The 13,833-nt window shown below is 35.1% G+C and overlaps 1 protein-coding gene across 1 annotated transcript in view; it reads right to left on the reverse strand.

Moving 5' to 3' along the window:
* The window catches only part of CDC73 (cell division cycle 73), a 137,859-nt gene that overhangs the window by 95,389 nt on the left and 28,637 nt on the right, over positions 1-13,833 (reverse strand). The window contains exon 10 of the mRNA XM_073011655.1: positions 12,776-12,840. Coding sequence (XP_072867756.1) covers positions 12,776-12,840 — 65 coding nt within the window. The remainder of the gene's footprint in view (positions 1-12,775; positions 12,841-13,833) is intronic.

Below are 13,833 nucleotides of genomic sequence, written 5' to 3' on the forward strand. Positions count from 1 at the left end.
GGCACTATTCACAATAGCAAAGACGTGGAATCAACCCAAATGTCCATCAGTGACAGACTGGATTAAGAAAATGTGGCACATATACACCATGGAATACTATGCAGCCATAAAAAAGGATGAGCTTGTGTCCTTTGTAGGGACATGGATGCAGCTGGAAACCATCATTCTCAGCAAACTATCGCAAGAACAGAAAACCAAATACCGCATGTTCTCATTCATGGGTGGGAATTGAACAATGAGATCACTTGGACACAGGAAGGGGATCATCACACACCAGGTCCTATTGTGGGGATGCGGTGGGGGCGGGGGGATAGCATTAGGAGATATACCTAATGTAAATGACGAGATAATGGGTGCAGCATACCAACATCACACATGTATACATATGTAACAAAACCTGCACATTGTGCACATGTACCCTAGAACTTAAAGTGTAATTAAAAAAAAACAAAAACTCATAGTGAAAGGATGGCTGGCTTATTTTTACAGGCAAACACCAAATATCAATACAGCGTAAGTAAATAAGGGCACATATAAAAACGGTAGGTTGTTCCTTACAGACCAAATGTTAGCATGCTCAGTTTAAGTGTACCAGTGGAGACCTCAACCACATTTTGATCAATTTTATGCATATGTGGGAGGGGGAGAGAGGTATGAATGCATGTCCATGCATCCATGTGAGAAAGAGAGAAAAAGACTAATTATTTTCTTCTATTGCTGAAAACGGTTCTGGTAATTTCACTAAATACACTATATGTAAATATAACCAAATGAGTAAAATGCAAACAAAACTTTCTACACAATCCACCAATTATTCTTATGAAAAATATTTCATGCTTTGCATTTATGCTGTGTGGATCTTCACATCTTTCAAATATGTCACAGCTGAATTTTTTAATCTGGCCATCCTGAGACTATATAAAACGTTCATCCCAACACAGAATTATTACTTATCTACTGATACATGAAGTCTTCTTTATACTTCTCTATTTGTACTTTACAATGATACTACTTTATTTGTACTTTAACCATATTTGATTTTTTACTCATATTGACTGCATTCTAAATCTTAAGTAGTTTTATACAACGCTAGGAAACACTTAAATTGTAATGTCTTTGCAGCACTGAAATTACTATTTGGGAGGGTGAGGTTTAAGTAACCTCATTAATTTCACTATCAACCTGTAGTAAGTAAAAAGCAGAGAAAGTGATTTCCATGCTGAAGAAAGTGGCATACACCTGCAGACTCAGGTACAGAGTTCAAGTCCAACTTGGGCAACATAGTAAGACCCCATTTCTTTAAAAAGAAAGATTTCCAAAACCCAGCAGGAAATCCCTGCTCTTCTCTCTCCTTCCAAATCAACAAAACTAAATGTGACTAATCCTAAATTTATAGCTCAAACTTGCAGCAAGGTCTTTCTATTGCTCCTAACCTCTCCCGCAATAAATCAGATCCTTTGGATATCTACGTTATGACTCCCAAATTCAAAAGAGCTGGTTGCCTCACCAACACTTTTTAACAAATCAAATAGAATGGAATGAAACACAGTCCTGAAGTTGACTCAGTAATCTATACATCTAAAGAAATAATACATCATATCATCTGGCAAGGGATTAGTCAGACACAACAAGGAACAGAAATCACAATGGCAAATCAAAACCTATCTAAGCAGTGCCCAAGGGGACAGGTACCCTGGCCTTGCAACAAGTCTTTTTTCAATGAAGAGTTAAAAATAACAAACTACTTTAATACCCCTAAACATTTGAAGGATATAACTTATTATACGCTCATTGCACAGTGTACTGTGATTTCCAATGTAGCTTTACACAGAGAACATGTGCTAAATGTGAGAATCCAGTGCCCTTGTTAATTATATTTATCACTGCAAATTAATAAATCAGCATTTGATTTAAAATGCTACTCTCATAAGCTTAATTAAAATGAATCAATTTCTCATGGTATACTAACATTACCTAGTTTCTCAGCCTTTCTCTGGGCTACAGCAAATTACTAACGTAATGCCACCCTATGAGACAACTCAGGATTCAGGGAGCTGATCAACCATAGGCAACAAAACCTCTGCACATCCATTCATCACCAGCAGTTATTTCTCCTTTGATGTTACACACAAAACACATCGACTGAAATTATTCAGACACTTAGAACCAGTTACTACGTACTATGCACTGGTCTTCGATGATCTACAAGAGGGTTCTAATATGAAATGTAAATGTAATACTGCCAATATGACATAATGAAGCATAGTTTTATAAAATCTAGTATACCAGGCCAGGTATGGTGGCTCACGCTTGCAATCCCAGCACTTTGGGAGGCCGAGGCAGGCCGATCACTTGAGGTCAGAAGTTCAAGACCAGACTGGCCAACACGACGAAACCTCGTTTCTGCTAAAAAGTACAACAATTAGCTGGGCGTGGTGGCAGGTGCCTGCAATCCCAGCTACTCAGAAGACTGAGGCAGGAGAATAGCATGAACCCGGGAGGCAGGGGTTGCAGTTGATCCAGATAGCGCCACTGCACTCTAGCCTGGGTGACAAGAGTGAGACTCCATCTCAAAAACAAACAAACAAAAAAACAAAAAAAAAAAACTACTATAGCCTTTTTACAGTGAGGTTTAAAGCTTTAAAAAAAGTTATACAAAATTTTCAAAAATATTAATAATGACTCAGAAAAGTTAGAAATAGTACAAATGTCTATCACAGGTGCCCCGAAATTGGTATCTATCAATTTATTGGAAAGTATTAGATCATTTATATCTACTGCACTTAACCTAGGTAAAGAAAAATATTTTCCAATATCAAGTTATTTAAACAGTTACGTTTTTGAAGTTTCTTCTTAAAGTAACTTCTTTTTTTTGTGGAGGGAGGGTCTCGTACTGTTGCCCAGGCTGGAGTGTGGTAGCGCCACCATGGCTCACTGCAGCCTTGACCTCCTGGGCTTAAATCAATCTGCCTGCCTCAGCCTCCTGAGTACCTGGGACTACAGGCGCACACCACTATGCCTGGCCAATTTTTGAATTTTTTTGTAGAGACAGAATTTTGCCAAATGGGCTCAAGGAATCCACCTGCCTCAGCCTTCCAAAGTGCAGGGATTACAGGCATGAGTCACTGCACCCAGTCTGTTAACTTTTCTAGGAGGGAAAAACATAAATAATATATACACACATGCACGCACACGCACATACATGCACGTGCGCGTGCACATACACACACCCCAAAGTTCTTGATGAATTATAATGTACCTATAAATTTACTATCAGAATAACTGGTAATTATTCTGTCATTCTATTTAAAACTCAGTAATTCCTAAGGATACTGTGAAATACCTTGCATAGCTAGGTAAGTTACTAAAATATTATAATCCTATCAGAAGCTGAATGGGGGGTTACTTTCTAAAAGCCATCTACATACAGAACACAAGTAAGAATTCAGTAACTTCTGAAAGATCAAAGAGCTGCTTTATTTTAGTTTTCAAGTTTGGTATAATGAAATATATTAGGAATTCAATTTCAGAATATTTATGGCACCACACATAAGACAGAAATGACAAAAAGACACTGTAGAAAAACTGGAGCATCTATCCAAAAATACCAAATTTGGGGAGGTAAAAGATTACAGGATTGATAACATCCAGAACTCACTGTAGAGGATGATAAAAGGTTGAATCAATTCTAATTGTAATATGTAAAAATGTTAAACTGGCGGGGCGCGGTGGCTCACGCCTGTAATCCCAACACTTCGGAAGTCTGAGGCAGCAGATTACTTGAGGTCAGGAGTTTGAGACCAGCATGGCCAACAAGGTGAAACCACATCTCTACTAAAAACACAAAAAATCACCAGGACGTGGTGGCGCACGCCTGTAGTCTCAGCTACTCAGGAGGCTGAGGCAGGAGGATCACTTCAACCAGGGAGGCAGAGGCTGCAGCGAGCTGAGATCGTGCCACTGCACTCCAGCCTGAGCGACAGAGTGAGACTCTGTCTTTATATATATATATATCTGTGTGTACATATATATGTGTACATATATATAGTTAAATTGACTTGATTTCAAAATAAAACTCTAATTTGATCTTATATACAGTTGCAAAAATCTAAATATAAGAATAAAAGCTTTTTCAATGACACCCATAAAATATGACAAGTTCAACAGTGAGAGAGTTGTGAGAGTTCTATGGTATGACTTTTGTCTCTAATTAAAACAAAAGATCTTAAAATTTTTCATTTCTAAGCATTTCAAAGTTACTATGTCTTCAATGGATTCAGTGCAAAGCACTATTCTGAAATTTCAATATGAACTTAGTTTCTAAATAGCAAGGCCTGTCCAGTCCAGAAGCAAGTAAGAGTTTAAAAACAGGTATTTAAAAAAACATGGGAACAGTCACTCACAGAGGAACATGAGAAGCAGGAAAGACAAGAAGAACAACACTAAAAGAAACAGCCATCAAGAAAAAGACCTGGAAAAGAAACCAAAACTTAGAATTAAAGATCAAATGAGGTTTGGTAGGATGGGGGGGAGGAGGGGATGAACTAAGTAGATAATCCAATGAATAATAAGACAATTAATTTAAAAAATTTGAATGCAGGAATTATATAAAAGATTAAAAAGTCACTCAAAAATCTAAATCAATTTACAAAGACCCAGAAATTGATCTAGCAAACTAAAGTTCAGCCAGCAATAGCCAATGGAAAAGTTCCCATCAAGGACATACCCAAACACCCAAATATAGCATGTTATTAAATATACTAGGGTTTTTTCATACGAACCAATTGATTAAAACATCTGTCATAAAGTTAAAGGGAATATTAAAAGATTAATCTGTGTTCAAAATAATAAAAAGAAATACAGAAAATAAAAACATTTGTATGTTAAAGAACAGTAGTGGTTAACCTAAAAATACAAGGAGGAGTGGGAAATTAAAAGTCATAAAATATGTTTAACACTGACAATAATTTTGTTAAAACTGAATTAGTTACACTGATGCAGGTAAATAGAAATTGGAATAAAAAGCTTTATTAAGTTGAAAGAAAACTAAAATCTTTGTGCAATTCTGAGAGTCATATATAACTACAGCATTATATACTAAACTATAAGAGAATATATGTAACCAAAATGATGTTTCATAGTATAAATTTTTATTATTTAACAAACTATATTTCCAAACTGGTTTCTATGTTTCCTATTCTTACAAGGATCAATATTACAGCATTTTAAAACAAAATGATATCAAATTTATTATTAAAAATTACACAATGATTTCAAGATTACTCCGATACATGTGGCAACAATAACTTTCTTTCTAAAATAAATCTCAAGTGTTCTGTGATTGTGGCATGAACTCCATAGTCATTGGTAGAATAATTTTAAAAGTCATGTTACAGATATTAACTAAAACCTCTAATATGTTTTGGGTAAACTAATAGTTATTCTTTAACAAAATGCAAAGCTAAATTGAGTTCACTTATACAGGCTTACACACAATCTATCAACCAGTGTGCAATGGATTTTCAATAAACCTCAGTTAAGATATATAAACTAAACCACATAAAAATAATCTTAGCTTTACATGTATTAAAATTCCCTGACATGAATTAGTATGTTGTTGCTATAATTCATTTTTCTTGAAGTACATTAGCACCAAAATGCTACTAATGCTGACAAAATGTTAAGGTTAAATCAGATTCTAACACTTCTTACCACAAGGAAGGCATGAAATGATTTAATATTTACCCATCTAAATAAATGTTCAGTCTAAATACTAGCCAATTAAAGAGTATATCTGTATTATTCAGTATAAAACGCTTACAAATATTATATATGGTTAATATAAAAACATTTATGCAATAACTACAATCAATTCCATACTACAATCAAAAAGCAGTGAAAGGAGGCCGGGCACGGTGGCTCACACCTGTAATCCGAGCACTCTGGGAGGCTGAGGCAGGCAGATCACGTGAGGTCAGGAGTTCGTGACCAGCCTGGCCAATGCAGTCTCTCCTAAAAATATAAAACCCCGTCTCTACTAAAAATACAAAAATTAGCCAGTCGTGGTGGTGCACACCTGTAATCCCAGCTACTTGGGAGGCTGAGGCAAGAGAATCACTTGAACCCAGGAGATGGAGGTTGCACTTAGCTGAGATCATGCCACTGCACTCCAGCCTGGGTGAGACAGTGAAACTCCGTCTCAAAAAAAATAATAAAATAAAATAAATGTTTAAAGAAGCAGTGAAAAGGGCAATGCTAAACAAGCTATAACTGGATACATTTAAACCTCAAAACAAATCCCTAAGGAAGTTATATCACCTTTCTGATGAGAAAGCTGAAGCTTAATTTGCTATAACAAACAGGCCAACAAATCATAATAGAAAGTTCTCTCTTCTATCTCCCTTACATTAAGACTTGGTCCAAATCTATAACCAGAACATTATCTGCCCCCCTCAAAAAAAGTTGGAAAAAATCACAAAGGGGAAAATTACTATAAAAGGGATATAAAGGATTTTTTATGAGTACCATTTGTTAAGCCTCTTTGTGCTAAAAGAGAAAAAAACATTGCCTATTCACTTTAGTGATGGCTTCTTAGAAAAGTCTATGAAAATGCATATCTAACAAAAAACTGTATATAACACATAATACGTTAATATGGAAGTATTACTTCATGTAACAGTAAGTATATAAAATAAACTTTCAAAACTTAAGGAATACAATGGACTATTATATACACACTATTTTAATTTTTACATTTTGTAAACAGTTTTTACATATATAAAAAAACTAATGTGTCATTTAAGGGGTACACCTTTATACTGCTAGGCGGACACATGGTAGAACCACTTTGTTCCCTGAAATATCAAAACAAGCACCAAGTTTTGAAAATTGCTTAAACTGTAATATAATATTCTCAAATAGAATAATACGCCAGTCTAAACAGAGTGCAGAAAAAAACATTTTATAAAAGTAATATTCCTACTTATAATTCTATAACTACATATTAAAACCCTCAACACTTTATATACTTCTCAGATGAAAGTTACTTATTTTTTTTTTTTATTTTTAAAGACAGGGTCTCACTGCTTTGCACAGGCTGGTCTCAAACTCCTGGCCTCCAGCTATCCACCTGCCTCAGCTTCCCAAAGTGCTAGGATTATAGGCATGAGCTACCAGAAAGTCAGTAACTTAAAATTAAAGAAATTACATTACTATGTATGAGTCCTAACAGATGGAAAAAACCAACCTAGTTATTACCCTCTTTATATAACTTATTTGCGGCTACTTTCTCTCAAAGGCAAAAGATCTCTGCTATAAGATAAACATACATTGCTGTTGCAAAAATACCCCAATTACTTGAGAGAAAAAGACGATCATAATATTTATATAAACTAGTCTTCATAACTTTCAATGAAAATTGTATCATTAACAATACTAAATATATATATTACATATATTAATAAATATAATAAATTACAAGTACAATAAAGCTATATAGTTGCCGACATTTACACATACATCCAACTGAGTTTACAGAATCATAAATTAATAATACAAGTAGCTACCATTTGTTAAGCCTCTTTGTACTAAGCATTTTATACAGTGTCTCCTTTAATCTTCAACAATACTATGACGTAAGTTCTATTATATATATTATAAAATAAAAACAAAATAACTGATAGATTAAATAACTTCCTCAACTTCACAAGCAGGAGAATGAATGGTAGAACTGAAAATCAAAGCCAGCACTGACTTCAAAGCCTCATATTTGTTGTATTTCCAACTGATTAACTTATCTTTAACAAACTGGTACTGCCTCTAGAGCAGGAATTTCAAACCGGATGGCCAAAACAATCTATAGATATAGTAGAAATAAGTAAAGAAGGCTAAATAAAAGATAACAAAGTAATAAGGCCTGTGGCAATCTAGAGAAAACCTCTTATCTAGAGGAGGCAGCTCCTGCTCAGGTGGATGTGGCTGTTGCCATGTGAGACTACAGACCCAGTACCCATTCTATATTCTATATGCCAGATAGATTTTAAGGAAACTGGAAATGCAGACTGTTCATGTGACAAGCTCTAATTTTTAAATGGTGGTAAGATAAAAATTTAAATTACAATGGATGCCTAATAAAACGTTATCTGTGGCCACATTTAGATTGGCACAATGAATGACTCCAGAAGTAAGCTAAAATGCTTCTGGATGATCTACGTTACCATCTTCTTCCTGCCTGTTCATAAATATACTGCCTGTTCATAATATTTATAAATATTATGAACAGGCAGGAAGAAGAAAAAGAAACTTTCCTACAAGCAGCCTAAAAATATACATAATAACCAGTCTTCTTTCAAATCTTTCTACTCCCCATGGTCTCCCCATCACTGGGCTTTTACTCCCGCTTTTTGTTCACTGTTCCTAAAACCTGTTTTCCTGTCATCACCAAGTTAAATCCTACACAAACTTCTGATCTTATTCAAGCATTAACTCCTTAATGAAGTATTCTAACTCCTGCAACAAATCCAATTTTAGGCTCTTGTTGCACAATATACCTCTAATACTTGGCATAGTCACAATTTTATAGTATGACTAATGTGCCCTCCCCAACCAGATCATAAAGTCCGTAAGAACACGTCTGGTTTTGTTCATCGTTGATGTCCCAGCACTCGACACACTGCAAGGCACACAGCATGCACTCAAGAAATACTTGCTAAAGGAAAGAGGAAGAGGAGGAAATAGAGCCCTAAGGAAGACAGCTTTTAAAAATTCTCCATTATCTGCAGGGCTGAACTCTACACTCAACTCCAGAACATTACTGCTACTACAGCACTCTCGTAACAATTCAAGCAGAGATGAACAACAAATTAATCAACAACCAAATGGGAATGAAGAAAGCTTTATAAAACAGTGGTGGGGTGGGGAAGGTGCTAATGTATGTGTTCCTGCTTTTAAGAATATAACCTGGTTGACACCCTGAGATTCTGCATCCTCCTGAGAATTGATGGTGATAATATTACACATCTAGCAAACTGTATAAAACTACCTAAGTTTACTCACTATCAAAAAAATTGTTCCCCAAAACATACTTATTGTAACAACGATGATGACTATTGGAATAAATTCAAGCAAAGATCTTAAAGGAAAGCTTTTAATCTCTATAATTGCAGGGTGTGAGATGCTTCCTCAAAAATGAAGACAGTAAAGGTAATCAAGAGTCAATGATACTCACTAAGAACAAATAGAGGTCAGAGTTTGTAACCCTTCCAGTTAAATATGAACAGGCTAGACAGGTTAAAATGAAGTGGTTCTCAATGCAACTACCAAATCCTTATTAATAAGAGTGAACTGTGATCACCATCTTCTAATTATTTCTCCAGTGGAACCATAAATTGGTTCCTTGCTACTATACAACAAGCAAAAACAGGTCTTCATCATATTCTCTCATTTACTATGCAATAAAAACTTTGTCAAGTGACATTCTTTGTCTAATACGACCCTTTCACAAAACGAAACCATGAAAATTATTGTTATTTCCCCCACTGAATGGTTTCTACCTCCACATAATTCTGAGATAGCTTTACTTAACCTGATTCTATGAAACACTAGTTCTTTCCAAGAATACTCCCTAGGTGTTAGGGTAGGGGCAAACTCAGCGGGTTAAATAAGCTTAGAAAGACTGCATATTCTTCCAATTTAGATACTCATACATTAAAAACAATGAGATTCGTGAACCACAAAATCTGTTTAATCTAGTGGAGTTTTTTGGTTTGTTTTTGAGACAGAGTCTCACTCTCTGTCACCCAGACTAGATTGCAGTGGCCTAATCTTGGCTCACCGCAGCCTCCGCCTCCTGAGTTCACGCAATTCTTCTGCCTCAGCCTCCGGAGTAGCTGGGATTACAGGTGTGCGCCACCATGTCCTGGCTAATTTTTCATTTTTAGTAGATGGGGTTTTGCCACATTAACCAAGCTGGTCTTGAACTCCTGGCCTCAAGTGATCTGCCTGCCTTGGCCTCCAAAGTGCTGGGATTACAGGCATGAGCCACTGCGCCTGGCCTAACCTAGTGTTTCTTAAATATTATAGAACCCAAGTAACAAATTTGGGGGAAAAGCTCCAAACTGGGAAAAGTTCTCTATCGAATCAACAATTTCATGGCTTGGGCCTCTGGAATCTTTACTGTGAAACATATTTCATGGCCTAAGTCAAAAGTTAACCAGAAACCCATCTATACAAATTTGTAACTTTAAAGATACCTGGGTTTCTATTGCCATAAGTTTGAATAATTCTTATTTTCATAAAATATTATCAAAGCACTCTCCCTGGGGCCTTTACTTATATAAAAACTTTCACTACTTCATGATTCTTATGAAATGTGATTACCAAAACATATATCCTTCTCTATAAAATATATAGGAAATAATCTATCTGCATAAAAATATTCTAGCTGTCTGCATAATTTAGTCTTGCATATATCAGAAATCTGATGTTTAACTTAAAAGATACATAGATTGATCCTAATTTTACTAACTATGTATATTAACCAGGCATATCAAAACACTGGAGAACAATGGCAGCAAAAATGAACTATACATAAATTAGAAAGGAAGTTACATCTGGGCAGCAAAGCCTTTTAACATGTATTTAACATCCTTGTATGTCTGGATGGATATTATAATGGAGAAACTTTCTTGACTGGAGAATAAGGTAGAAAGTTGGTGCAACTCACGAGCTCACAAATAGGTAGTAATTCCAAAGCAGAAAAGAAGAGAAAAAAATATTAAATTGGAAACGTAAGTCTGAGACACAACTTAAAAATAATTATCTGAGAACTTCAAAGCTTTCAAGTTCAAATTTCTCTAGGTATTAATTCTAACAACTGCATAAATCAGATCATAAACAACACAGATATTCAAACTGGGTATTAATAAAACTATCAGCAATTTAACCATTTTTAGTCTTTCTGTTGCATTCCTACACAACACTTTTTTCATGATTATTCTTTAAAAATGACACAGCATAAATTTGCTTAAATTCACCCCTCTTTTTCAGCATACTTCAGTATATTGCTTAAATTCACCTTTCAGTATATTTAGCAGTCTCTGATGATATCACAGAATCATGTCATTCTCATACTGATCAATGAAGAAGCTATCCTTAAATTTTAGAAAAACTGCTCTGTACAAAGGACCACTATAAAAACCATCACAGATTTTACTATTTGCAAAGAAGCTCAGATAATAAAACCATTTCATGGCATTTCAGAGCTACAGGGATGGATTAGAAAAGCAAAAACAAAAATAACAAAAATAACAAAAAACTTACTTTGATGGCTCCCCAAGGATAACAACTTCATTCTACGACTAATTCACTTAGGGAATGATCAGTGGGCAAGTTCTGTTGCACTTAGGGAAATGATTAGTAGGCAAGTTCTGTTCCAAGATGTCAATAACCAAATCACGTAAGAATTTAAACTAAATCTTTAGCCATGAATTATATATTGAAGTCAGGAAGAACCAGGCAGACTGCATAAGTTGGGAGTATCTAATCCCTCATGACTTTTGCCCTAATTCTCTAAACTCTAACAACACTGGCCGCCTTGCTGTTGCCCAACTGGACCTCAGTCTTGATCCCTGCCTTGATGCAGAGGAATGCAATCCAAGTCTCTGTTCAACTGTTACCTCCTGAGAGAAGTATCTCTGACTTCTCATCTAAACAAGCCTCATCTGATTTATTCACAGCTGTATGACCAGCAACAAGGACAGGATCCGACACAAATGCTCAATAAGTACTTCTTGAATGAATTCATTAATCTACATATAATTTAATAATACAGAAACAAATCTGATGACAATTTAAAAACACGTATATTAACAAAACATCTAATATCCAATCCCAATTTGAAGTCCAGAAAAAAACAGACTTAAAATCAGATCTCTATACTTGCTATTTGCTTTTGGAAATGAGTGAGTAAAACATGAAAAATTCCACGTAGGTATAAAGTTATATGTTAGTTCTGAGAAATCACAGCACATATACAATGATTCCATGTTACATAGAGTCCATAAAGATCTGATGATTCACAAGCAAAGACAAAAGTTTGGTATTAGTGTCTTAAGTATACTCTATTTAACACACATGCATAGTATTTTAAAAGTATAATCTAGAATATAAATAAAAGTATAAAAGGTATAACGATCTAGAATATAAATATGCAAAATGAGATTACTAGAATCCAATCCAATCATTAACTAAATAAAAATTAAAAGTGTTAAATATGGCTTGGTCAGAATATATAGAAATAACCATTTTAAGGAGGTTAAAAAAAGAAAGTTTGCTAAACGTGAACCAAAGGCTTATATTCACAGATACCCAAGTATTTAGTTCTCTTAATTACATACTCTGTAAGCATTATAATCACTATAATCTCTCTCTTTAAAGAGCGTAAGACATTACATTTTTAAAAACAAAGAATATTATGCCAAAAAGCTCTCCCAAACTGACCTCATAACTTAATGGCTTTAAATACTGACCAGGTGGCACTGCCCTACTTGCAAGTTAATCAAATCAGCTTTTGTTTACATATATTCAACTTAGTTTGAAGGAAAAGAAACACAAAACAGGATACCCATGAATCAATACACCACACAGATCAATCAGCACAAGTGATCAACAAAGAAAAATGTTTGAAATAAAAAATATAAGAGAATATTTTCTTCAACATGTGCTACTCACATAAAATCCCTGGAACAAAAGAACATCTACAGCCAAATTAACTTACCGTTACAGATTTCAGTGTCATACCATGGTAGGTTCCCATAGTGTCAATTTTGAAGCCTTCCGTTTCTATGAAAAAAAGAGGCTTACTGTTAAGATTTTATAGATCATGTATCTTATGACCTATAACAAATCTAAAGTAATAATCTACATTGAATGTGATGGTTCAATAGTATAACAAAGCCTTGAATCTACTATGTAAAATTAAATTCCATACTTGTGAAGATAAAAACTTTAAAAAGGACACTAGGGTAAAAAATACTAATATATTAAATAAAGACCAGCAAGCCTATTGTATAGAAGCTGGTTAAGACTATCTCTGCAATTATGTTCAAAAATTAGACTGAATACTTTATAACTCCAAATTACTTACTACTAATACTCAATGACAGTACCATTAAAAGCACCTAATACCATGAGAAGACCCAAAGTTATAAAAAGTAGTGTTCCAAAGTTTCAGTCATAAGGCATATACTTATTTTTATATACATACATACACATATATACACACACACACTTTTTTTTTTCTTTTGAGGTAGGGTCTTACTCTGTCACCTAGCCTGGAGTACAGTGGCACAATCTCAGTTCACTGCAACCTCTTCTCTCATCCCTCCTCCGCAGGTTCAAGCAATCCTCCCACCTCAGCCTCCTGAGTAGCTAGGACCACTGGCATGTACCACTGCACCCAGCTATTTTTTTGTATTTTTAGTAGAGATGGGGTCTTGCCATCTTGGTCAGGCTGGTCACAAAGCACTGAACTCAAGCAATCCTCCTGCCTCCACCTCCAAAAGTGCTGGGATTACAGGTGTGAGCCACAGCAATCAACCATATTATATATTTTATAGACAGCAGTGTTGTAAATAATGATTGGAGTGCCAGGACAGAATCCCAATATGCCTTTCCGCAAAGGCAAATATTTCACATACTGCAAGCCTTAAAATCTCTGTCACAACTACCCAATTCTGTATCTGTAGTGCAAAAACAGAATACACAATATATGTGATCAAATGGGGGCAACCCAATTTGGCCCATGGAGGATTATATTTAGTTTTGGAGATGTAA

The sequence above is a fragment of the Chlorocebus sabaeus genome, chromosome 25 (assembly GCF_047675955.1).
Source record: "Chlorocebus sabaeus isolate Y175 chromosome 25, mChlSab1.0.hap1, whole genome shotgun sequence".
In the NCBI taxonomy this organism is placed as follows: Eukaryota; Metazoa; Chordata; class Mammalia; order Primates; family Cercopithecidae; genus Chlorocebus; species Chlorocebus sabaeus.